The following is a 26,937-nucleotide window of genomic DNA, read 5'->3' on the forward strand; positions in this document are numbered from 1 at the left end:
CCATGTTCACATGCCCTCACACCTCTCCTCTTCTTTTGAGAGAGGGACACAGGCCCAGAAAGGCGCTGTGCCAGGAGGATCCCTCGGGAATCTGCGGCCACAGGGACTTCTTTATCCAGAGGTGTCAAAAGCAGGGGGGCTCAGTGTTCAAGACTGCGTGGCTTCCTCCTCTTTCCAGCAGGTGCTCTGGGGCAAGCCTGGAGAACTGCCTTTGAAGTTGGCCACACTTGGGGCCAGGCTTGGGCCCCTCACTATATGCACGTGGTGGCTGCCGGGGGCGGGGGGGGGGGTTGCAGGCTCTAGTCCCTTCACATCAGCTGAGTTTGGAAAGTGCTGTCACCATGACCTGTTACAGCCTCATGCCGGCGTCACAGGGTCCTGCCCTTTCTATTGCACTCAGGCATTCCAGCGCTTGGCTAGAGGTTCCCATTGTATCTGTCAGTCACATCCAACTGTGCTTCCCTCTGCCCTCTCCTTCCTCCATCGCTGCTCCAGTCATCTTTCCCACCTACTCCTCTTCCCTCCCATATCCAGCCATTCCTCCCTTTCTGTAGCTCGTCCACTCGGCTGTCGGCTTCTGGTCTGGCTACAGAATTAGCCGCTTGATCAAGGGTCCTGGGTTCGATTCAGGTCAAGGGCACATGCCAGGGTTGTGGCTCGATCTCCAGTAGGAGGTGTGAAGGAGGCAGCCAATCAATGATTCTCATCATTGATGTTTCTATCACTCCTTTTCCCTTCCTCTCTGAAATCAATAATAAAATATATATATATAAAGAATTAGCAGCTTGACACGTATTGTTCTCCCACCCCCATAGCCTATACCAAGATGTCCCAGGCCGCCGCTCTGCCCTCCTGCCCTCCCTCGGATCCTTGCGGTTTTCCAAGCCACCACACCTGCCCAGGGACCGCCAGCTTTTGTTCCGCAGGCCAGGCGGTGGGGGCGGGGCCTGGCGCGGGGAGGGGCTTGGCAGGAGGGCGAGGCTTGGGGCGGGGCCTGGCAGGAGGGAGGGGCGGGGCCTGGATCGGGGGCGGGGCCTGGCAGGAGGGAGGGCGGGGCTTTGGTAGGGGGCGGGGCCTGGCGCGGGGAGGGGCTTGGCAGGAGGGCGAGGCTTGGGGCGGGCGGGGTGACTCAGCCGCCGGCGCCCGGCCGTCCGCTGGTCCCGGCCTGGCAGGCGGGGCGCAGAAAATGGCGAGGCCCCGCGCCGCGCCCGCCCCCGCGCCGCCCGGCCTGCAGCCGCTGTTGGCGCCGCGGCCCGAGCCGGGCGGGGTCCCGCTGCATTCGCCCTGGACCTTCTGGCTGGACAGGTGAGGCCCGGCCGCGCGCCCGGGCTCCTGGCCCTTTGTCTGGGCTCCTGGGCCCCCGCCCGCCGGCTCGCGGGCTCGGAAGCCGAGGTGGGGCCGGGCGAGCGGCTGGGAGCGGACAGGCGCCGCTCCAGAACTTTCGGCCGCGCCTTCCCTTTTTATCCCCCTGGCAAGGACGGCCCCGGGCCTGGCGGCGGGAGGTGGGCGGCCCGGTCACCCCTCGGACTCGGGAGCTCGGGACGCGACCTTGACCGACGACGCCGGGCGAGGAGAGGCCGCGGGTGCGCGCGGCGGGGCGCGGACGGCCCGCGGGGACCGCGCTCGCCTCTCCCGGCTCGGTGTGAGCGCTGCCGGGAGCCGGGAGCCGCCCGCCCGCAGGCGCTGGGGACCGCGGGGGCCGCGCTCACCTTGGCCGTGACGCGGTGGCCGCTCTCTCCGAAATCCCCCCTGTGCGCGCGTGGGTGAGCGCCCCCCGCAGCCTCTCTGTTCTGCCTCCCGTGCTGAATGCTGCGCAGTGAATTGTGTGTTTACTTTTCATCTGTCTCGATCCCTCTGTTAAGGGCCACAAAGCAGGGACTGTGTTTTGACACTTGCTGTATCACAGCACCTAGAACTGTGCCTGGCGCACAGTAGGAGCACAAGAACTTGCAGACAAGGGAGTGAATGGGCGCCTGCAGAGCCCCTTTCCGTATCTCAGTGAGCGTGCCCGCCTGACACCCAGGGCTGCCCAGGAGCAGGAACGCGCTGATGCATCTGCAGTGGCGAATGTCAGGAGGAAGTGTGTGTGACATCCTCTGACAGTGACTCGCTGCACACACACCTGGTTTCATCAGTGGCAGGCCTTGTGTGAAACGCCTGCAAGACTTTTTAAAGGTGAAATTCGCCTTTTTGAGGAGGACAGACTCATTCTTCTCTTCCTATGGGCCTAGCACCACCGCAAGAACTGACATCGGTACCGTTGTCTTTTCTGGCGCTCAAAGAAGAAGTTGGGGGTAGGGGAGGTATGAGGCTCTCTTTTTTTTTCCCCAAAATATTTTCACTTTCATTATGAGACGCTAAGAGCATTTCATTGTCATAAGGAGAGTTTTTAGCCAACTATCAAAATGAAACCAGGTGTGTCTTTGTTTTCAAGAGTGTGCTGTAACCACTTGTTAACAGGTATCTGTTTCCAAGGCGTTAAACCTGGACCCCAGGTTTAAATTGTGAATACTGTTGACTGGGGGGGGGGGGGGGGGGGGCGCAGTATCGAGAGAGTTTCTCTTTAAACAGGTCAAAAATCAGTCTACTTACAAGAGTAACATTTTTAAGAATGGTCTAAGTCAATAATACTACATAACACACAACTTTTAAAGAATATTTTATATCTTTTTAAATTTTTTTTTATTGATTTCAGAGAAGAAGGGAGAGGGAGAGAGAGAGAGAGAAAAAAAGCACCAATGATGAGAGAGAACCATTGATCGGCTGCCTCCTGCAGGCCCCACACTGGGGATCGAGCCCTCAAGCCGGGCATGTGCCCTGACCTGGAATCAACCCATGACCTCCTGGTTCATAGGTCAACACTCAACCACTGAGCCACCCGGGTAGGGCTATTTTTGTATCTTTTTAAGATAAGAACATGGTAACTTCAGTGAAGACAAACTATTGCTTTCCTATTATGTACTTGCACATTTTTGTTCTCTGAAAGCCAGAAGTCAAGTGAAACGTACTGTTATTGTCACGTGGGAATCTTTCATAGAAGTGGCTCTATTAGTTTAGAGATTATAATCAGCTCCAACCTGCTCACATGAATTCATTTCCCTGGTCGGCCATCCCGTGACTTTCTCCACTTCTTTGGGAGCCCATTGCCTTTATGTAGGCGGCCCCTTCCTCTTGGGGGTATGAGCACATTGGGCTCTAGGGGTTCATTTATCACTTTTCCCCAGAGAAACAATTGTGGAGAGAGTGGGGAAGTTCTGAGCTGGTATCTGCCATGAGAGACCATCCACGGGCCTCCCTCCCATGGCTTCAGACTCTCCTGTCACCTGCCTCCCGGCCTGTCCTGCCATCCAGCGCTGTGTGATGAGGACGAGAGAGAAGCCTCCCTTTCATCATCCACAGGCTGATCTGAGGATGAATGAGAGCCATGGATGTAAAACACCAGCACGTAAGTGCTTAATGAAGGTTAGCTCCTAACATTGATATTTCATGCTCCCACACTACACCCCTTCCCCCCTCCCCTCACACACCCACCCACCGCCCCTGGAGCAGCTTATCTGAACTCAGTGTTGTCCCTCGAGGATGAACTGGAGAGCCGCTCAGTGGACTTACTTGCATTTCCAGCAGTAAACTCCAGTGTGACCCTATTTGTGTTCTGCTGTGTAGGGTGTTTTCAGGTAGACTGTGGCTAAGGATTTCAGCATTTGGGAGGTAACTTTGTTTGAGGGAATAGCCTGAAGAGTTTTCCTTCCATTTTCTGGATATTTAAAACCCTGCCCTTTCTTGATTCTTGGAGGCCACTCTTAGCTATGTGTCTCTGCTTTGTTTTCATCTCATGGTTACCCCTTTCCTCTGGTTTTATCCACGGTCCTTAGTCCTCTTCTTGTCTCTGTCCACACTGAGCTCATCCAGTCACAAGGCATTGTGCACTGTGATTCCCCAAACTGGGCACTGCTGCGTCTGTGTGGCGTCTCACACACATCCCAGCAGTGTGTGCCCGGCCACCTCCTTCCATCTGTCCATCTCAGATCACAGCACTTAACAGAGCCCCTGCGTTACATCTGTCCCGCCCAGAAATCTTGGAGTTATCTGTGACTCTGCCTCCTTCCCCCTTTCTCCTCTCTCCTGTCTTTCTCCCGACCCTCTACATCAGCGGTTCTCAACCTTGGCTGCACATGAGAATCACCTGGGAATCTTTTTAAAATCCTGATTTCTGGGCCTCGTCCTCCGGAAATTCTGTTTCTTTGTTGTAGGGTGGGGCCACAACATTAGTAACAAAGAAACAATTTGCCTCAGGCATCTGAGAGCGCCTGAGCTTTTTCCCTTTTTCTGGTTCCTACTCAGATGCCACCTTCTCAGGGCGGCCATTCCTGAGCCCTGATACACAGTGGCACGCACCTCCAGACACACTCCCCGCCCCTTTGCTCTCTGGGGTTCGCCCCCTTGGCCTGTCCTGTCTCCTTAGAATGTGCTTCCCAGGGTCTCTCCCCGCGCTCTGACCAGCGCCCGGCACAGGTGGCCACACCAAGTCCCTAGGGCAGTGATGGTGAACCTTTTGAGCTCGGCGTGTCAGCATTTTGAAAAACCCTAACTTAACTCTGGTGCCGTGTCACACATAGAAATTTTTTGATATATGCAACCATAGTAAAACAAAGATTTATATTTTTGATATTTATTTTATATATTTAAATGCCATTTAACAAAGAAAAATCAACCAAAAAAATGAGTTTGTGTGTCAACTCTGACACATGTGTCATAGGTTCGCCATCACTGACCTAGGGCCTCGTTGAATTCCGCCCACGGTGGCTCGCCCTTTCCCACCGCGGTCACTCCACTCAGCCATTATTTCTTCACATGCAGTCTCTTACCCTGACCTCCCAGTCACCGAATCACCGGCTGTGCTTGTTAAAATGCAGGCTCCCCACCCTGCCCACTTCCTCAGTGAGACCTCTGGGGTGGGGTGTGCATTTGTAACAAATTCTCAAAACTCAGAATTACTGCTCTGTTTATTGACAAGGTTAATTGGGCATCTGACCCACTGCTCTAGGTGCTGAGAATGCACAGATGATGACAGCACTGACCTGGGCCACCCAGGAGGGGTGTCTCGCATGCTGGATGCTCCCACAGATCCGTGAGGAGCCCAGCGCGGTGCCGAGTTCTAGAGGGACCCACCTTTCAGGGTGTGATGCTTTCACATACATTCGAGTTGTGTGCTCCACGCTGATAAACCTGATCCGTGGAGGTGGGGACTTGGCAAAGAGGATCCCCAATTGTCCTTGTTCATAGAATGGCCCAGGGGGACTAGGCCAGGCAGGAGACTGCATGGCGGCCACAGCTGATGGGTGGTGGCTGGCTTCCCCGCTCCTCCTGTTCTTTCCCCCGATTCTTGCCTCTGAAACCACAGGCCCTTTTAAGACCCAGGAGTTTATTTTGTGTAGGGGACGACGGGCTCTGGCCCTGGTGAGGGCTCGCAGCCTGTCCAGCTGTGGGTCAGTGGCTGCTTTCTGCAGACAGGCCTGTGGTCGCTAAACATCCTCTCCCAGGAAAGTTACTCGTTCTTACCAGCACTGTCTGTTCAAAAGTATACTTTCCCTTTTTAATATTAGAGATGCGCTTTCCTTATTTTCAAACTAAGACAGCTGGCAAGACCTGACACGATGACAGTGGAAACTTGGCCTTGCGTGGTTCTGTTGTCAACTCTAACCAACCGCCCTCTTCCACCCACCCTCCATGCGCTGGGGGTGTAAGTGTGTATCAAGCTCAAAAGAGTCCCAGTTGCTACTGTCAAGGAGCTTGTAGGCTAGGGATGACAATAGCAGGGAAAAATACGAACTGCAGAAATAAAGCATTCAGATCATGTAGATAGTTTCAATGGATGCATTATTCAATGCTAATAATACGCCCTGAATCATTTTTGCATGTGACTCTTTCTCAACCAGCAAGCTGCTGTAACCACAAGCCACAGATCTGTCTAAAACGTGATTAAAATGAAATCTGTCAAAAAGTGATTTAAAGGAATGAGTGCTCTCAACGGGACGTTGTTCATCACATACCTGAGTTTTCCCTCTGACAGCTGAGCCTGATGTTAACAAAGTCAACAGGAAGACGGACTTTGAGGAGACATCCCTGGCTTTGTAGTTTCCCCTTAATGTTCTCTTCACGGAAATGAGATGATCTCTCAAATTAGGTGGAGTGTTGTCATTATTCATTTTCTCATGCAGCATTTTCTGTGCATGTTCACTGGACGTGTGTCTCCATTAGTTGGACTATGGAACCACGTATAAAGCTGAAACGTCTTTCTCACTTTAACCAGTTAATATTAACTACACTTCCTCAGTATGCTGGGGGGCACTAGCGGGGCCATCTCCACCCCTTTGTTTTCCTGTCTTTCTGCTGCAGCCCATCAGTGGCTGTTGGTTGGTCAGTTATTTTCTTCTCATGTCCAGCCCCAGGAAACGACCTGCAGATGTCTTCTTCCTGAGCTGCACACCTTGCAGCACATGCTGGGGAGGCATTATTGCCAGGGACTCTGGCAGCATCTCACCCTGCCCTGCACCTCTGCTTCTGCCCACTGGGGACTAGATGGGTGGTGGGAGAGGCAAGGACAACAGGCAAGAGCAGGGGGTGGGCCCAAGAAGGGGGAATATAACTTAAGGTGGGGCGAGAGAGGTATTTGTGATCCCACGTTCTGTATGTGACTGCCCATGCTGACAGTGACCGCTTGGTTTTCACCGAGAGGCGTCCTCATCATGCCAGGCAGACCAGAGGGAGGACCCAGGTCTGCGGAGAGACAGGCTCACTGAGCCTTAATTTCCTGATCTATAACGTGAGGATAATACTACCACCTTGGCAGGACTGCTGTAAGGGCTTGAAATCATACATGTAAAACCCTTTCATATCGCATGTGCTCAACAAAAGGAAGCCATTATCACAGTAATGTCATTAAATCAGAGAGAATACTGGAGAAACAGTTCAAACTCCTCACCTGCTCATGCAGGGCTGCCTCAGCCCCCGCTGAGCACAGGGAGGGGGCACAGAGCTCCATGTGTGAAAACAGGTCCTGACTCCTCAGCTGTGGTTTTCACCAGCTCTGCCTATATCTCCTACGAATGCTCCAAGTCCATGTGTCTATTCCTCTCTCAGCTGCTTCTCCCGCTGCCTCTGTCCCAGGCAAATTAAAGAGGATTTAAACATTGTTCCTTTGCCTTCGGGAGTAGGGGATTCAGAGAGCAGACAGCCAGTTCTAAACTCTGCGGGGACAAGGGCTGTCTCTGCTCCCTCAGCTGGGAGGTGTGCAGTGAATCTGTTGACTGAATAGATGATAAATCCTCTGAAACTTGCGACGTGCTCGCAGGGCTTCTCAGCCTTGACTCCATGGTGTCCGGGACTAATGCTTCCGTGTTGAGGGCTGGCGTGTGCACTGCAGGAGGCTCAGCAGCAGCCTGGCCTCCAGCCATGAGGCCAGCAGCATCCCATGCAGTCGCGATGACTGACTGTGGCCGTGCCAGTGTCCCCTGGGCCACACCACAGAGGAGCATTCTTGGCCTGTAGAGAGAGGGTTCAGTTAGGGTTCTCTTGGAAGGTTTGAAATAAAAAGACCTTTAAAAGATAGGAGAATAGGTCTGGCCAGTTTTCTCATTGATCAGAGTGTTGCCCTTGGACTGAGGGGTCACAGGTTTGATCCCCGTCAAGGGCACATACCTTGGTTGCAGGCTCGATCCTCAGCCCTGGTCAGGGCATGTGCAGGAGGCAACCAATCGATGTGTCTTCAGTGTGCTGGGTGGGCACTAGCCAGATGTTTCTCACATTGATGTTTCTCTCTCTGTGTCTCTCCCCCTCCCTTCCACTTTCTAAAAACACATGGAAACAAGATCCTCAGGTGAGGATCAACAACGAAAAAGATAGAATACAGTGTACGTGTGACGCCAGTACAGCTGTTTGTTTAATGGACATCCACACAGACAGGGACCGTCCAGTTGCTACACTACCTGTTGGCATAACAGGGAAGAGCAGGTGTGGCTCGGCTGCCAGGGCTGCAGCTCTGCCCTCAGCCGCCTGCACTGCCGCCTGAAGAGCCAGGAAGCGTAGACGATCCAGCTTGTGGGTCCACATTGAACCAACACGTCCAGCACACACTGGTCTGTTCACAAGGCGCTGTCACTTAGAAACCTGCTTTGTTTGCCCCTTTAACGTCATTCTGTGGCTCTGGCCCAGCCTTGCCCTTGAAGAGGTCCGAGGTTCAGATATGAGGTTAGGCACATGGGCACTTGGCAGTGACTGTCGGAATCAGCTGTGGCGCACAGAGTAATGCACGCTGTGCACAGGCCAAGCCAGACATCTACTACCATCGGAAGTTCCAACAACTCCGTCCTGTTACTTTGGTGCCTGGATAGTCATAAAACTGCAGCAGTTGTGAGGAGCCTTCCATCAGAATCCAGAAATTAGAAAAAATAGTTTCTGTAGAACCTGACATCTTTCAAACAGCGATGGGCCAGCATCGGGAGGTGTTGATCGGAATGGAGCTGTTGTGGTGCAGGAGCCTGCTGGTGTCAGTGCGGCCCCCCCCCCCCACCCCGCTGGGAAGACGATGCTAAGGAAGTTATATGGACACAACCTCGTATTAAAAATGGGATCCAGCCCTGGCTGGTTTGGCTCAGTGGATAGAGCGTCAGCCTGTGGACTGAAGGGTCCCAGGTTCGATTTCAGTCAAGGGCACATGCCCAGGTTGTGGGCTCGATCTCCAGTAGGGGGCGTGTGGGAGGCAGCCGATGGATGAGTCTCATCATTGATGTTTCTATCTCTCCCTCTCCCTTCCTCTCTGAAATCAATAAAAATGTATTTTAAAAAAATGGGATTCAGCAAAGACTGTGGCCTGAATGAGAACACACCTAGAGTCAGTTGCAAAATCCCCTTAAAAATGTAAGTAGGGCTTGACTGGAAAGTCAGGGGTATAGAGCAGGAAATCTCAGATGGGTCACCTGTATTCTGATTAGGTTTCTGTGGCCTCAGGCACAGAATTCTCTAAACTCTGGCTTGCTCACCTGTACAGTAGTAAGAAATAATACTGACAGCGATGTAAGTAGGCTCGCAGGGACTCGCTGCCATAGTGCATTCATTTCGTACACACAGCTGCTGATGATGTTTTAAACACCGAGCAGCACTGCCTAGTCCTTGCTTCATTCTAGAGACCTTTTATAAACTGGAAACTAGATTTCTTCAAAAAAATTAGAAGAAAAAAATGTCTTCAAAAATGTGAAACTGAGGGGACCTAAGTGACTTTGTATGACGGTCTCCTGCGTGAGAGTGTGAGTGGCAGGTCGCCAGTGAACTTCCTTCTAGGTTAGAAGGCGGGTCCTCACAATGTGTCTGCTTCAGTGGACGTAATGCTATGAGGTGAACATTCACATTATTCTCATCTAAACCATTATAAATTGTGGTGGAACTTTAAAAATTAGTAAAAATTTGAAATATGTAATTTTAAAATGAAAAACTAGAAAGTCCATTTACTTCCTTTGGACCCCAACCCCTCTCCCGACAGGGAGCCCTGCATGTGTGCATCCTCTGCTGGGGGGGGGGGGGGGGCGGGGGGCGGGGGGCCAGCTAAACTTTTCAAAGGGAAGAAGTGCCAGGAGATTTTCATATAAAAGCAATCAAATTTTCACGTGCATATCTCTTCAGAAAAAAATCAAGGTTTTTTAAAAAAAACCCTCCCTCCGCCACTGTTTTCATAATCTTAGCCAACAACAGTGTAAAGGCCTGCATTAAACACAAATCAATATTTGTCCAAGTCAGCCCTCACCCCCACCCGCCCCGACAGCCCAGATACAGGGTGGACAAGGCCCGGGCACTGAGCAAGTGCCGCGCTCCCCGCGCTCCCCGCAGCATACTTAGGAGGCTTTAGGACAGGCAGCAACGTGCAATCGTGGTGGTCATTGTGGATTTGCTTTTTCAAAAATAGTGTCCAGCTTCTTTATGAAAACTAGAAATGAGTTGTACACCCAGTGCCGCAGAGAAGTTTATCAGACTTTACCTGCTCAACAAGGATCCCTGTTTGCCCTCAAACTGATCTTTAACTGCTTACTTAGCGACCTCCAGGCCAGGGCACTGATTTCAGAAATGTGTCTCTGGCATTCAGGTTTGACACCCAGGGATCATTCATTGGTCCATAGTTACCGAATGTCACCTGTAGAACGCTGACACGCCTCGTGTCCCCCATAGAACCAGGCACCTGGGCCTGGCCCTTGCTCGGCCCTCCCTCACCTGAGCTATGAGTTTTATGCACATCCCAGTGTCAGTGCCTGACGACCATCTCTGGCAGCGGTCACCATCCGGGGGTCCACAGACCACTGATGGTCCGTGAGGTCCGAAAGGTTGGCGATGGCTGATCCATGGAGTTCACCTTCTTAAGAACCCGGGTCTGCCTCTGAGGGTCGGTAAAGAGCGTCCCTTTCATCGACCCCTGTGGGTCAGTCACGAGCCAGCACGCGCCCTCAGCACACCTCTGCCTGGCCAGTGAACAGACATGGTGCTGGGAAGCATTATTTTGAGTGTGAATTCTCACCTTAGGTCTGATGTAGTGGGCACATCATTTTTGAGCAAGAACTGCTGATTCCATGTAGGGAGAAAGAAAGCGTGTATGTCACAGAGTTTTCTAAGGATTGATGATGTCATGTCATGTTCCCGTCCCAGGCAGCTGCCTGGCTTTCTACTGAATAAACCGTAGTATGTTGCCATCTAGTGGAACATGGGCAAATGAAAGATGAACATATTCTAACCACAGAGATCGCAGAGGTAATTCAATCTGCCACGGAAATTAACTGACTTTCCCAAAGGCAAGTGTTTTGGACACACATGCAAGTCCCTGGGTCACAAGGTGACCTCGGTCATATGTGTCCTCCGCGCACAGACGCCTGCCTCTCAAGTTCGCATTTGCCATGGAGCCTACAGGCTTCACAGAGGGAACCGGTCAGGACCCTGCATTGTCAGGGTCACCTGGGCATAGGCACACTTTCTTGTCCAAAGTCTTAGCCAAAGGCTTGGTCATTACAAGGTTATTTTAGGGTTTTTTAAAATGTGATTTTGAGGTTTCCAATACTTTTCTTAGATACATTTCAGGTTTTTTCTACTAAATTCCCACAGAATGAGTAAGTTTATTTTTAGAAAAGCAAACCCATGACTTCAGAAAGTAGGAATTTCACATCTCAAATTGTAAATAGGTCCCAGGATGTGAATCGGAGCGTCTAGCCCGACTTGCCTGCTGCCTGCAGGTTCCTGGGGACTGGTGCACGCACACTGACTGCTCGCTGCTGTCTCTGCCCTTTTGCTTGTTCACTTAGATCTCTCCCTGGGGCCACAGCAGCCGAGTGCGCATCAAACCTGAAGAAAATCTACACGGTACAGACGGTGCAGGTAAGTCCAAGCAGGAGCACACCCCACGTGGTACATGCAGGACACTGAGTCGTGCACCCTGACCGCCCTGGGCCCCTCAGTTCTGCCCGGGCTCTCGTCCACACCGTGCTGGCCCCGCAGTTCTGCCCGGGCTCTCGTCCACACCGTGCTGGCCCCGCAGTTCTGTCCCAGGCTCTCGTGCCGGCCCCGTGGTTCTGCCCTGGGCTCTCGTCCACACCGCCCTGGGCCCCTCAGTTCTGCCCTGGGCTCTCGTCCACACCGCCCTGGGCCCCTCAGTTCTGCCCTGGGCTCTCGTCCACACCGCCCTGGGCCCCTCAGTTCTGCCCGGGCTCTCGTCCACACCGTGCTGGCCCCGCAGTTCTGCCCGGGCTCTCGTCCACACCGTGCTGGCCCCTCAGTTCTGCCCGGGCTCTCGTCCACACCATGCTGGCCCCGTGGCTCTGCCCCGGGCTCTCATCCACACCGTGCTGGCCCCGCGGTTCTGCCCGGGCTCTCATCCACACCGTGCTGGCCCCGCGGTTCTGCCCTGGGCTCTCGTCCACACCGTGCTGGCCCCGCGGTTCTGCCCTGGGCTCTCGTCCACACCGTGCTGGCCCCGCGGTTCTGCCCTGGGCTCTCGTCCACACCGTGCTGGCCCTGCGGTTCTGCCCTGGGCTCTCGTCCACACCGTGCTGGCCCCGCGGTTCTGCCCTGGGCTCTCGTCCACACCGTGCTGGCCCTGCGGTTCTGCCCGGGCTCTCATCCACACCGTGCTGGCCCCTCAGTTCTGCCCCGGGCTCTCGTCCACACCGTGCTGGCCCCTCAGTTCTGCCCGGGCTCTCGTCCACACCGTCCTGGCCCCGTGGTTCTGCCCTGGGCTCTCGTCCACACCGTGCTGGCCCCGCAGTTCTGTCCCAGGCTCTCGTGCCGGCCCCACGGTTCTGCCCGGGCTCCGTCAGACTCCAGCTCCCTGTGTGGGCTCTGCTTTCCCATCTGGAGGTGCTGGCACCACCACGGGCCACCGGGAGGAGCTGGGGTGTCAAGTGTGGACATGAGGGTCTAAGACCAGTTTCCTACTTCACGTTCAAATTCCCTGTCCTCAATTGGGCCAGTCTCCACCCTGTTAACTTCTGTAAAATTACTATCCTGTGCACCTCCTCCAGGCGGAAAGGAGGGTGACTAGCAGGGCACTGGTACACCGAAGGTTCTGTTTTTCTTGGGAACATTCCCGGAGGAAATTTGCCAGTTCCCTGAAATGAAAGATTATCTATTGGGCAGAAGACTGTCCAGTGGCAGAGTTGCCATCAGAAGTGTGAGCGGGGACTCAGCAGGTGGGCCTCTGTTCTGACCCTGTGTCATCACGTTAGGCTCACCCCACACTTTCACTCCCACCTGATCCCTGAGGCACCCAGTGAGGTCGCGGTCCTGGCCCTGGTACACAGGGAGGAAGCGGGTTTCCGCGTGGCCTGTGAGGGTTGTCCTGGCAATTAGTTCTACTTTAATTTTTTCACAAGACAGTCTCAGCACCCACTAAGGGTTATCGTTCAGCCTGGAGGACGTCCCCCACCCCTGCCGCTTCCTCGGTCTTGGGGCTCCTTGTCCTGTGGCTGCGCTGTTCCTGTCGGACCCGCCAGGGGCACGTCCCCTCTGCTCAGCGGACCATGCTGGAGGGTGTTCCCACAGTCCTCACAGAGGGGTCCTGTAGCCCCTTCCACACGAGCTGGGAAAGGTTGGCTCTTCGTAAACCTAGTTCTCATCGAAACGTAATGACCACACGGAACAGTGATGCTCGAGCAGGTTAGACTCAGCCCGTTTCCTTTCCTATGAGCCTTCAGTGCGACGGCCATTATGACAGACACACAGACATGCACATTTCAGAGTCCAGGCCTGGCCCCATCCCTGTGGCTAGTGCTGCTATTCCTATCACTTGTTGTCCGATATAATCAAAGCCTAATACGCAAATTGACCGAACAGTGGGACGACCGGTCGCTATGACGCGCACTGACCACCAGGGGCAGATGCCCAAAGCAGGATCTGCCCCAGCCCTCAGGCCCCAGGCCAGCCAAGGTGGGTGCCAGCGGGGGCCCCCGATCGCCCCGCTGGTCACCCCACAGATTGGCCCTAATCACCAGCCAGGCCTAGGGACCCTACCCGTGCATGAATTTCGTGCATTGGGCCTCTGGTTTTTATATAATGTTTCTGTCTACCAGCCACTCTGTCTTCGTTAGTTCTGGCTGCTCTAACAGAATTCCATAGACAGGTGGCTTCAACATCAGAAATGCATTTCTCACAGTCCTACAGGCTGGGCGTCCAGGACCCGGGCACCAGCCTGGCTGGTTCCTGCGAGGATCCTGTCCTGGTTTTCAGACAGCCATGTCCTCGCTGTGTTTTCCCAGGGCACAGAGCGAGAGGCCAGCTCTCTGCCTCCTCCTGGAGGTGCTAACCCATCCCGTCCTGCAGCCCTGTGACCGAGGAGTTTCCCCCCCCCCCACACTCCCCCCTCCGGAGAAGCAGCAGGTGACTGCCCTCCTCTTCCTCCCTCCCACCCCTAGTCCTGGGGAGCAGCCTCCTGGGTGTGCAGAGGAGTCGTTAGGTTACAGCATGGGTCTGGTCCACGCGGCACCACGGCTTCGTCGACGCCATCTACTGTCAGAAGGGCTTTGCGAGGCCCGTCCCCAGTGTCGTGTGGAGGCGAATGCAGGAGTGTTTGCTTGGAGACCACCGCATGCGAGGCATAGAACGTGGCCCCACTGCAGCCAGGAATGCCGTTTCGTGTCATGTTAACATTGTCTAGCAGAAAATTAGAAAAAAACACAGAAAAACCATTTTGAATGGATAGGACTTAATGAGGATTTGATTTTTTTCTTTAATTCATTAATTCTATAATCTAGTGGCATCGTAAAAATCAATACAGGGTATATTAAATGAAGTGTTTTTCTTTTAAAGATATTCTGGAGCGTGTACAATAATATCCCTCCTGTGGCCAGCCTGCCTTTGAGATGTAGCTATCATTTAATGAGAGGAGAGAGGCGACCACTTTGGTAAGTGTCCAGGGTTGAGCCGAGGTTGGGGGAGGGGGTGATTGTCCCCTCATTAAGTACTTGGTGCTGAATTGGAGTGCAAAGCTCTTCTCTGCAGGTGCTGAGTCATTCCAGCTCTTACTTAATCATGAACTGAGCCCCTCCCACCACCCGCTCACAGGATGGCGGCAGGGTTTCTGGGCGCCCTTCCCTGAGGCCCGCTCGGTGTCACAGCTCTGGCTAGGCTCTGAGGTGTGGCGCGGCCCTTGGCGGTGTGCACCATCTAGGTGGTCAGTCAGGACTGTGCAGTTGGTGGGGGGTTGAGGGACAGATGGGGGTTCCACCCTGTTGTGTGGAGCAAGTTGATGTCACCAAAGACACCTCTCGCCCATGATAAAAGCCTAATATGCAGATCGTTCTCTCGCAGAAAGCTGTGGGCAGGGACGTCCTCTGATTGCTCAGTGCAGTGATGGGGGACAAGGTCAGTGTGCCTGGGCTGGAGTCCGTTAGTAGCACGTCCTTACAGCATGTGCCTCAGCTGTTCTGAGTTACATACTCATTAATAAAATGGGAATGTATGTCATCTTCTTTGGTAGCAAATGACAGGCATGAAATCTGAGCCAAAAAGTGGAGTCCGGGCCTGTAGCTGGGCATCCAGGGAGGGCTGAGGCTGGCAGGTGATGCTCAGGTGCTGCAGAGCCGGGCGCTCGCTCTATCGGGCCTGCTGTTCTCCTCCCGTTGGTTCAGTTCTCAGGCTCTCCCATCAGGGTGGCAGATGGCTCACAGTACCTCCAGTCTTGTATCCTACAAGGTTATTCCTGTCAGCTTCACCACCCAGGAAGGGAGCAGGGCTGCTCCCATTGGCTCACACGGGGATCACAAGCACCCGTCCCTGAAGTCACTGCAGCGGAGTGGGTCTGGCACAGAGTGGGGACACGTGGCTCCTTACGGGGCAGTCTGGATGCTCTTACCAGAGAGGAAGCAGATACTACACAGGAAGACAGAGCCCATCCCACCAAGGGGCTGGGGCTCCCAGGAGACCGGCGGCAATGCCCTCGCCCTGTGCTGCAGGTGGAGGCCCTTCCCTGGCGGAGCACTGCGCTAGTTTGTCCACCTGCTCATCTAGGGTGAGGGCGGGGTGTGCATCCCCTCCCTGCCCTTGTGGCCACTGAATTCCACTTTCCTCCCTCTTCCTCCCACCCCCATTCTTTTTATGTCATCTACGTCTGTTTTCAGTAAAAGGACTGGGGGAGAGTTTATTGAAGAATATGGGTGGTTTATTGTTTTTAATGTCATCTGTTGTTAAAGTAAATGTAAGTACAGCCACTTAATGCTTGAGTCTAACTTTAGACGTTGGTCTTTGGCCCAGGGAAGAGGAGAGTAATGCGAAGGGCGGCGTGTGGAGGATGAAAGTGCCCAAGGACAGCACGGTAGGTGCGCTGGCCTTTCCTAGAGCTGGCTGAGCCTGGGGGGTTGATTGCAGCTGATACATTTTGTGCCTCCCACAGCCTGCCTGGGGGCCTCACAACAGGCCTGGGGGCGAAGCTCTGTGCTGACCCTGGTGGGGTTTGGCCTTACATACTGCCTTGCGATTATACCCTGTGCTTCTCTGGAGGTGGTGCAGGCCTTTTACTGTGTCAGATGGTCTGAAGAGCTAAATGCATAAGCTTTTACAGAAAGCTTACCGTCTTTCCGCACCAAGCGTAACCAGCATGTGGATGTTGGTTTTACAACATGAGAAGCAGGGTCCTTCCCACCAAAGGCTCGTGGAGACGGGCACATGGTTCTAAGGACGACCACGGCATGGCGAGCGGGGTTTCCCGCGAGGCTGATGAGAGCTGTTTGGAGGGAGGGCCTGGTGGGATGCTGGTTTGCTGTGGCCAAGCCTTAGAAACCTCCATCTCCCCAGGGGGGGCGGCGGGGGGCGGGGGCGGGGGGACTCTATTATATCATAGTGTCTGAAAGTGAATGTTCAAATCTGTTCCTAAGCCCTGGGAAACCAAAGGCTTCTTTGAAAATAGCTGATAAGGCAGATGCTACCCATTCTCACCTTTTCGCGGTTTCTTCCATGTGGATAAGCTCAGAGCATTGCAGTGTCTCCAGGACCCGCAGGCTTAAGCGGGAGTCATTCTCCTATAAGCACAGACCTAAAGATGCAGCCAGATTTATTTGTTAAAGACTCGAGCTCTCAGGATGTATAGCTCCAAAATTTGCCTGTTGTTTGGCCTCCGTAATAAAACATGCCTGGAAGCAAATGCCCAGTCAGGCAGGTCAGGCCTGGCCTCCACTCTGTCCCCTTAAGAAGGAGAGGAAGTAGATAGTGTAAGAAGAGAGGAGAGAGGATGTAGGTTTTTAAATTTCAGTAAGAACAAGTTTTCCTTCTCATGCTGTTTTCTGACACTAGGCTTTGGATTCTAGAGAAACACTCCTGATGGCAGCTTTCCGGGAGAGGCCGGAAGGCACGCCCTTCCTTGTTAGTGCCCTTGGCCACACTCGATCCCACATGATACACTGCACGTCTGTGCAAGCATCAGCTCCCTGTGCAGTGCGGTGCCCGCCTCCTTGTCAACGCGTGGGAGTCCGGTGGGCCAGCCTGTGTGCCCCGAGACCGGGTGGGACTGTCCCTCTCCCTCAGCTACATCACCAGGCGTGTGAGGGACTCCAGCTGGGACAGACAAAATAGAAGGGAGGATTTCTAGATGGGAGACAAGTAGCCCAGAAAAGAGAAGGAAAAGAAACCCCTTCTTGAGAGGAAGAGGTCATGATGGCTAACTGTCATCTGGGGTAACAGTCCAGCGAGGCTGCCTTCGGCCCATTAGAACGGCATGGTAAGCACTGATGCGGTTCACATGGACTGAGCCCCTGGAGTAGAGCGAGCATGCAGCTACTTATGAAACGGTGAGTCCTTTGAGTGAATTTGTTGACTAATTTGTGGTCAAGGCAACCCTGAGCGGTCGGCCCTATTGTTCCCCGTTGGCCTCTGGAAACACTCAGAGCAGCTGGTGGCTGCCCAGCCAGGTCCACAGGCACTAAGCAGCCTGTCGGGACTCAGCCCCAGTTCTGGGAGAGCTCAGAGCCTGTGAACCAGGGCGAGGGGCTAAGCGGGACCAAGACCTCTTCAGGGGGCAGCTGGAAGGACTTCGAGGCCTTGGGAACCTATATGGCTCTTGAGTAGAAAGGACTCCATTGTTTCTCGCTGGCAGGAGGTAGAGCAGACACCACTGGTTTTCTGGGGAAACGCACACACAGACTCATAGCGCCTGTCAGTAGCGCAGACGTCTGGGGGGAATGGGCACCTGCATGTGTCTGGTATTCAGTAACCCAGAAACCTGAAGCCCTCTTTACTGGTGAACCTTTAAAGTACCTTAGACACTGCAAGGGCAACAGAGAAGAGGGTTTTGAAGAGAAGGGTTTTACTAATAACATTCAAGTGTAACTAGAAAGAGGTAAATAAATCAGAAAATGATGCCATTTGAATGCATTCCCCCCCCCCCATTGTTTTAATTTCATCCGGGTGTCACTAGAAATGAGCTTTGTGATGGACACCAAGGCTTTGGGACACGAAGTCAGTGACTCTGGGTCACTGCATCTGCCCCACGGTTACTCGGGGAGCAACACGGCACAGGCCGCCTGTTTACACCTGTTGCTTGGAGATGTCTGTGGGCTCTAGACACGGGCGTGGAAAGTACACAGGTTGCGGAAAATGGGACTTTCTTAGTTCCTGGATATAATTGTCTAAAAATATATGTATGTTGTATTTTTGGTTTTGTTTTTGTTTTCTATTCTTTTTTCACACCAGTCCACAGTTTGGAAAGAGTTGTTGTTAGCGACTATCGGGGAACAGTTCGCAGGCTGCGCCGCAGCAGGTAAAGGGCCGCGCGGGCGGGTGCTTGCCTTGTCGTGGTACTTGCAGAAGTTTGTGTGTTTGACTTTTTACATGTTTTGAAGTTGTTTATTTTGTATTGTGAAGTTACTTAGATTTTTTCATGTGATTGTGGCATTTAGTGTTATGTGTGTATGGACACATGCATATTTACATGTGTGTCTACTATACTTATGTCTGTGTATGTGCATGTGTATGTGCCCTCATAACTCATCTTAACAGTGTCTGTGGTCCTCTCTCCAAGGCAAACAGGCAGAAAGGAAAGGAAGCGTGGTTCCCAGTGGGCTCTTGGAGCTGGTGTTAGGTGGACACAATTCTTCCTGTCCCTCCAGGCCCTGCGCCTCCTCTGGTCCCTGGGATCCCCTGCTCACAGGGTGTGACAAGGGGTGGGCATCATGATTGGCTGTGACCTCCCACAGTTGAGGCTAAAATATAAGGTCTTCAGAACTTGACTTTGGAGACCACTTTCAAATACTGAGTGAATTTCTGAGAGCCCCCGAGAGTACATTTTTATTTTGCTTTTTTTGTATGAAACCACTCAAAGAACTGCTCGTTTCAAGTTGTGTTTTTCATGGGTAGTTCCTCTGGATGATCCTGAGGTAACGTTAGGATAACATTTTTTCTGTTCAGCTTTCAGTTACGATTTTTTAAAACAAATTGGTGTTAACTAATTTGCCAGCAGCTGTGTTTGTTGGCTGTGTGACCTTTAGGGGCCGGGCCACGGTGAGCTTCCAGCTCATCCACCGGCAGTTCCGAAAATTCTGCTTTTGTTTTGCTTTCTTTTCAGACCACTTTTTTTTTTTTTTATTAAGACAAAACCTGGGTTAGATGAAATTGTCTTAAAAATAAGATTCACTTTATTTTAACAGGGAGTGGTTAGCAACTTCACAATATTGCAGCCAAAATGCGTCCGAGGTATTATTATAAATACAGACATCCCTGGGAGAGGAAGTTTTCCGTATGAATTATTCGTTTCCAGAACCAGGGAAAGTTACCTGGTGATCATAAATAGCAGGATTAAGGAAAGAAGACCTGTTGTTCTGTGGTTGACTCGGGAAAGGCCAGCTCCGCTAATGAACCATTAGCCTCCCAGGAGCCTGGCTCTGCCGCTTGCAGCCAGTCAGCTCATCTCGGCCGCACGTACTCCTTGAGCCGCGCTTCCCTGGCTGTGATGTCCCAAACTAACCAGGCTCTGCGACCGACTCTGCTTCGGGCTGGTACATGCTTGCTGAGGGGCCTGCCTGGGCACAGGAGCTGTGCCTGCGGCCAGCGCCACGCCAGACTCACACTGGCCGCCGCACCCTCAGCCCCTCTGGCCAGGGTGCAGAAGTGGGCAGTGGCAGGGCTGGGATGCTGAGGGCTGAGCAACGACCTCATGGCCATTCCTGAAAGGGATAAACTGCCGGGCTCCCCTCTTCACTCGGTGCTTTTATATTCATATGAAATTTAATGGAGGTGAGCTCCAGCAAGTATATTTTGAAGGTGTAAATAAAACAAAGGTTTTGATGGAATAGTAAGTCCCTGTTGAATGGCTGTGATCAGGGACTATTTAGTTTTTTGGAAATTTTTGGTAAACGTGACATTCATAGGAAAGAATACCAGCTGTAACGTGCAGAGCTTGATAACTGTTCGCAAGGAGACAGACCCTGCACCGAGCACCCAGGGCCCCTCCTCGCCCTCCTTCCCAACTGGCTGCCCATCCACCTGCAACATCGCACATTTTGTGAAAATGGAACCATTTAGTGTCAAATTATAAATGTTTAGCTGGACCAGATTCATTTAAAAGGGAAATAAAGAAGAGAGAGACTGAGGAAGAGAAGGAAGGAGGAAAGAAAGGAAATGTTTCCCTGACGAAGTTACTTTGACTTACAGCAAATTAGGCAAAGCATGTTTATTAAAGCGACATTGTCTACTTTCGATGCTTGCCTTTCTCGTTGCACTTGTTGGTGCCGAGTGTGCAGGTGCAGAGCTGACCCTGGTTCACTAGTGAGCCGTGATCACATAAAACCAGGAGTCAGGAGGCTTTAGCCCACACCGAGTGGCTGCAGGGAGCGTGTGGGAGTAGAGCGAAGCCTCCTCCAGCTGCCGCTCTCAGATACGACAAGGTGCCCCACCTCCACAATGGAGCGGTTTTACAAAGACCTCCGTGAATTAATGTGGGTAAACGCTCGCACTCCACCCGCGGTAGCACTGTCACAGCAGAGCCTCCCTCGGGAAGCATGTTCTCTTGCTTCATGCCCGGCGCTAACAGATAGATGGTCATTGATTCTCTAGCCACAGCTCCAAGTCCACACACAGAACGGGAGTGAGGCACTGGAGAACGAGGAGAATTCATAGGAAAGGAGACAAACCACAAAAAGCAGGCAGAGCAACTCGAAATGCACAGTCTGGGTCCAGTTAGTGTTGAGGCGAAGAGTACTAACCACCCGGCTAGCTGACCACTTGGCAGGGAGTGAGGAGAAAGACTCCATTTCAGCAGAGACGGTAGAGCTGGAGGAAAGTGCACGTGCGCTCACCTGGCTCTAGGAGGGCAGAGCTACGCACTCATTTTAGAAAAGGTCTCCTCAGGACAGTAAGGAATAGTCAGAAGTGTTGGCAACGTGTCAGAAGGATGAACCACGTATCTGGAAATGCGTTCGGCTGGAATCCCTTGTTTATCGAAGTCCCTGGTCAGATGTGATGTGATTGTTACAGCTTTCGCCCAATAACTTGCTTTTTGTCCAACAGTTCTCTTTAGAAACAAGTATTTATTATGGGTGCTCTTGTGCCACTTCTTTTTAGCTTATTCATAACTTACAGATAAAATGATAAGTGCTTAGAAAACAAAGCTGGCAGACCTGAAATTGTCGCTCATTCCTTTTTCCTGTCTTCCCTCAGATGACGAAGTCATAGGCGTCAGCGTTAGCGTCCGGGACCGAGACGATGTGGTCCAAGTCTGGAATGTAAATGCCTCGCTAGTGGGCGAAGCAACCGTTTTAGAAAAGATCTATGAACTCCTGCCCCACATATCTTTTAAAGCAGTATTTTATAAACGTAAGTGCTTCTTTCCAGTTACTACTTTCTAGATAATCCTGTCATACTTTTAAAAATAGAAACTGTGTTGCAAATGAGGTGAAGGCAGAATCACTTGAAATTCTATAATTCAGAAAGTATTTATGAAAACATTTAAGTGTTTTTTCAAAAGTTTAGTCTCAGAAATTAGAATGAGATTAATTCTTGCCTACTAGTAAATGCATGGATCAGAAAAGGAGATACATCTTGCATGTATCATTTCAAAAATTTAAACCTGATTTTGAATTTGGCATTCTCAGAAAAAAATCACCTTCTGTGTTAAGCAACAATAACCAAAAATGTTGCTGTCTGAGCTGCAGGTAGGTCTCAGTCATCCCGGCAGCAGGGGTCTGTCGTGTGTGGCATCTGTGTTCGCGGAGGAGCTGAGCACAGGGACGGGCTGTTCTGCTGAGACGCCCACACTGCCTGGCGGTGACGGGGACACAGAACGAGGGATGGGTGACACGTTCAAGTATGACTAGGTGTGTGGACCCATTGTTTCCATCAATGATTCGTGTTCATTGCTTTGTGTGCTCTTTTGAAAAAGTCATTTTTGTCCAAATGAAAACAGGCTAGCGCCATTAAACCCCTGTTTGGTAGCTCTCACCTCGGGCCGCAGGCGCCAGTGAGCTGCTGGAGCGTAGCACGGCCGCCCTGCTGTGGGCACATTTCCTGTTTCCCAAACTGATCCAGAGCCAGCAGCTCAGTGTTTAACTCCTGTAACCCACTGACTCGAAGGCGCCCCGGTGCTAAGCATCATTTTAGAATTCCCAGGAGAGGAAAGGAAAAGGCTCCCAGGGAAGTGGACACACTGTTGATCCCGGGGTGCCCCAGGGCGAAGGAGGCACTTCTTAGAATTGCTAAAATAGGCTTCATTGCTTCATTTTTCTCAGCCCCCTTGCCAAAAAAGGAGGGAAAAATCAAATTTTGTTCCTTCAGAAGTCACACATCAGGCGGAATGACTGAGACCCGCAGCTGCCACATGTATTCAGGCGACGCCCAACTTCCGATGTCAGGCGACAGTTTACATCAGAGACAAAGTTGCGGGCAGAGTCCTTCGCTGCCGTGTGGTGGAGCAAGTGCACATTGTAGAGGCAGTGTCATTCCGTAGGGAGCAGGAATTGCATTTTCAGTCCAAATGTTAATTGGAAGGCCATTGAGGGGTAAACCACAGCAGGAACTCTCTGGAAGGGAGCCTTGCACTGCCATTTGTGATGGGGCTACGCACCCTTCCCGCCCTCGAACCCGCACCGCTGTCACGCAGAGAGGAGAGGCGGTGCGGACCACTGTCAGGCACTCGGGCTTGCCTCAGCGGTGACCTTCAGCCAGTCACCTTGTCATCTGCACTCTCATTTAAGTAGCCAGGAGGTTGGTCTTAAATGATCTCCAAGGTCCCTTCTACTTCAAAATTATGTGATTACAGTTCCAGGTACCACGTTGGTTAGCAGCAGGTCCAGCGCGATAGGAGGGTGTCAGTGGGTAATTTGGCACAGAGTGATGAGGCCGTTTTTTAGGGCAGTGGCAGCCAGCAGGTGAGACTGAACAGGAGTGAGACCCTGCCTAGCTTTGTGATGGGCGGGCGCGTGGGGAGCCCGACAGAGGGGAGCTGGTCACAGCTGCACCGGCTGAGCAGGCCCCTACAGACAGATCCCATTGGCAAGCTCGTGGGGGATGCAGCACCCGCTACAGGTCTCAGTGGAGTCCATATTGTAATGGTGTAAACTAACATCTAAAAACGCTAAGGTTATTCAAATAAAATTTTGAATTGGAAAAAAAGAAGTAATTCTCTTTATTTTATAAAAAGCAGGCAGTCCTTTACTCAGTAGAGCTCTGTGTGCTACAGACTTGATTTGGAAAACTAAGGTTTGGGCAGAAAGTGATTCACGGCTTGATGAGGAGCAGCGTGGCGTGAGCTGGGTGAAATGCCACCTGCCTGCGTCTGCCGTGCCCCTGGGACCCGGTGTGGGACTTCCTCACAGGGCGCACAGCCCGGCAGCACGGCAGACCCCCACAGGGTGGATAAGCATCGAGTGTTGATAAGTTATATAAGATTTGGAGAAAGATTGGTTATTTGACCAAGAAGCTGCTAATGTATAGAGAGCCCTCTCCCCAGATCCTGTTAGGTTAGCAGAGCAGCTGAAGGGCAGATGCCTTTCTGGTGTGAGAGTTGTTTAGAGCAGCGGCTGGCGAACTACGGACTTCCAGCCAGATTCGGCCCCTCGTTGCCTGTTTCTGGGCTGCAACTAAGTGGTTTTCACATTTTCAAACGGTTGAAAAAAAAAACAGAAAAAGACCTAAAATGCATGAAAACTGTGTGAAATGTACATGTCAGTGTCATGTATGTAGAAGGCATATTGGCACCTAGCAATGCCCATGTGTATACATAGCATCTATGGCTGCTTCATGGCACAGTGGCAGAGTTAGCAATTGGCACAGAGACCCTATGGCCTGCAAAGCCTAAAATCTTTATTCTGTGCCCCTTTCCAGATAAAGTTTGCGGAGTCCTGGCTTTGAGCATCTCTGTCTCACCTCTCTCCAGGCGGAGGCGCGCAGACACCCTCTGCCCAGGCCTCTCCCAGCCGGTGCAGGCTCCATGGCCCATCCATGCCACGCCATGGGCCCCTCACTCTCAGAAGTCAGGAAGTCTTAGGATAGTTCGGATCTCTTTGTTTTTATTTTTTTGTTTTTCCTCACTTGAGGAGATTTCTCCCATTGATTTTTAGAGAAAGTGGAAGGGACAGGGAGAGACAGAGAAACATCGATGTGAAAGAGACATATTGATTGGTTGCCTCCCCCACGCGCCCCAAGCAGGACCAGGGATCAAGCCTGCAACTGAGGTACATGTCCTTGATCAGAACCAAACCTGAGACCCTTCCGTCCAAGGGCTGACGCTCTATCCCCTGAGCCACGCCGGCCAGGACCAGGTCTCTGGATTTTTATCCCCGGAGCCCAGAGTTGCTGAGGGGCGTGGCTCCCCATGTGACCAGCGGTACTGCCTACTTGGTTGCAGACCAGACCAGTTTTCATGTGTCTGCCCTGAAAGTCTTCCTTAAAAAAGAAAAAAAAACACATAAAAAGCTAAATGTCTGTATTTCTCCTGGCGAGAACTGTTCGGTTAAACCGTTTGCTTGCCAGGCCACCCTCAGGAGAGCGTAGGAGTGCTGCTCAGAGTGTTTGTCCAGGAGACGAGAAGGCGGGCTGAGCAGGCCGGACCCTGCAGGGAAGATGTAGTAGCTGTGGGAACCGGGACTAAATTCTGGGAGGGACCTCGGAGGCGAAGGGGCCGCCAGGCCTTCCTGGACGCCTCCACTGGGGGTAGGTAGGGCCGGGGCAGCGTCAGGGGTCTGCACTTGCCACCGGACTGCCCGTCTCCCATTTCCCACTTCCACTTTTTAAATGTTAAGTCTTTGAAAAATAGTTTTGATAATTTTTTTATTCTCGAGTTTTTTTAAATGTCGTTAGTAATTTTGAAAGCCAGGCAGTAGAGCTGGGAGGAGGAAATATGCTTGGGAAAAATAAAAACCCATCCACCTTCTGGGCTTTCGTTTCCCGCAGAGGGCGTTCAGAGGTGGAGACGTCATTGCTACCCCCGGTTTGTTCTTTGTTTTGGTTTGGTTTGGTTCTCTGTTATTTCTAAAGGCAGGCTCGTGCGCCAGTGGCCTGCCTGGGTAACAGGAGGTCCCTCCCTACGCATGCGTTCTGTGGGTGCATTTTCCCTGCGGCATTTGCTCGGAGCCCAACGTGTTCTCTCCGTCAGCTTGTCGGGTGACTCACCCTCCCGGCACAGCGAAGGAAACAGGCGGTGTGCCCGCTGCGTGCTTATTCCTTGTTTAATGTTCATTATTACGTTTCTCAGGAAATGCACGCCTGCGCTCACGGTCACTGGCACAGAAAGGTATTTGAGTTCTTGCCAACATTTGGGGAAACAGTGAGATAGATGCCTTAGAGAAGGGTTGCCCCATCCTTTGCTTAAAGTTTTCTTTCCTTTTTTCTTTTTTGTTTTTTTCTGTCCTTTAGCCCATGAAGAGCATCATGCTTTTGAAGGTGGACGTGGAAAGCACTAATTGCGCTCTGTAAAGAATTCTTTGTCCTTTGCTGATTGGTTTTGGAAACGGTTAACAGGAGGGAGAGAAGAGAAGACTTGCCGAAGTCCGATGCCGGCCACTTAGTGGGTGTCTGTCCTGCAGACGGGCAGTTAGGGCCCCACGTGGCAGGTGGGGTGGGGGCGACGGGGTTTCTGCCGTCACATTGCTTGGTTTTGTTTTTTGGTTTTTGCTTTCTGTGTTCTTTTCACTCCGATTTTTTAGCCCTTTTAAATTCCGTATTTGGTCGAATTATTGTTTGTGCACCCTCCTTTCGCGGAGGCGCAGGAAGTCAGTCCCTTTAAGTGGCGGGGCTGCACCTCGTCAGAGGACATGCATCCTCGTGACAGGACTGCTTCGGAAACCACGCTGTTCTCGCAGGAAGCCCGCTGGTGAGACCTGTCCTGGTTATTCCTGTTGTGACACACTCCTACGTACCATGCACTGGGCATGTTTTTTCTGTGTTTGGGAGAAGCAAACGACACTTACTCAGGTGTTGCACTGCCAGCACACACATCTTTTATTTTTCCTTTTGAAATTGTTGGGTTCACTCACATGAAAACTGTAATGACACTTGAGTATCAGGATAAACTCAAACTCTAGGTTTGGACTCGGTGAACATATTTCTGACGGAGTGTCAGTCGGGCCTTTTCACAGGAAGGTGAGACGGTGACGGGCTTCCCCAGATGAGAAGCCCCTTCTGGTTTCAGAGGAGAGAACTCTAGTTGCTTGTGAAGTTGCTTCTCCCACATTTCGGGCGTGCGCCCACCTGGGGCTCTCCACATCAATAGACACCTCTGGTTAAATGGCCCCTTTTCCTGCTCAGATCGTGTCATTCCAGTGATGAGTAGTCCCCCAAATGGGCAGCTTTGCCTTGTTTTCATTTCGGGGCAGGAAGGTAAATCTCCTTTCCAAAATGAATGTGAACATTGACAAAGTTGAACTTGGAGTGCATATTTATTCATATTAATTTTTGGAGTTGTTAATCTGTATTGTACTCTGTTACCAAAGAAATTCTGGTTTCACTGGAAGGAAACGGCCACACTTTGGAACGCTGAGACCTGCTCAAAGCACCCCGTCTCACGCCCTGACTGCCGGCTTCTGCTTTTGCCTGAGGGGGTCGCTTGAAGCTGCCTGTCCTCCTAGTGACCCTTGGCGCCAGGGTCGCTCGCACACGCTTACACATCACACAGAAGGGCCGGGTGCTCAGAGCTTCATTGGACCCAAGATTTTTACTCTCCAGCAGAGAGCCAGGGAGGGCCTGCAGGCCTCCAACCTGTGTTTGTAAATAAAGTTCTTCAAACATTTGAGTGGACTTTCTGCAGCATCTATTTATGAAAGCTGTGCCCTTCATTTGCATCCCTAACCATGTCAACCATAATAACAATGGTCATAGTTTTTTAAAAAAATGCTTTGTTTCTAAACTTGAGTTTCTTCAGTGATTTTTAAATGAGGTATAAGGATATCAGACCCATTTTTCAAAAGCCTGAAACTTGTTGCTTTAAATATTGTACTA

General features: G+C 52.0%; 1 protein-coding gene across 1 annotated transcript; it reads left to right on the forward strand.

The window, feature by feature from the left end:
- The first annotated feature begins 826 nt into the window (after positions 1-826).
- EIF4E3 (eukaryotic translation initiation factor 4E family member 3) lies at positions 827-26,729 on the forward strand. Its single transcript, XM_059663406.1, has 8 exons — positions 827-835; positions 1,100-1,305; positions 11,334-11,406; positions 14,332-14,426; positions 15,775-15,835; positions 18,205-18,271; positions 21,166-21,321; positions 25,357-26,729. The coding sequence occupies exons 1-8, from the start codon at positions 827-829 to the stop codon at positions 25,401-25,403; spliced, it is 714 nt and encodes a 237-aa protein (XP_059519389.1). The 3' UTR covers positions 25,404-26,729.
- The last annotated feature ends 208 nt before the right edge of the window (positions 26,730-26,937 follow it).

Source organism: Myotis daubentonii, chromosome 14 (assembly GCF_963259705.1).
Source record: "Myotis daubentonii chromosome 14, mMyoDau2.1, whole genome shotgun sequence".
Lineage (NCBI taxonomy): Eukaryota > Metazoa > Chordata > Mammalia > Chiroptera > Vespertilionidae > Myotis > Myotis daubentonii.

Bases quoted from the DNA above. Each gene is read 5' to 3' on its own strand.
- EIF4E3 (XM_059663406.1), top strand. The intron at 18,272-21,165 runs GTAAAGGGCCGC...GTCTTCCCTCAG, and splicing joins CGCAGGCTGCGCCGCAGCAG to ATGACGAAGTCATAGGCGTC. The intron at 21,322-25,356 runs GTAAGTGCTTCT...TCTGTCCTTTAG, and splicing joins TAAAGCAGTATTTTATAAAC to CCCATGAAGAGCATCATGCT.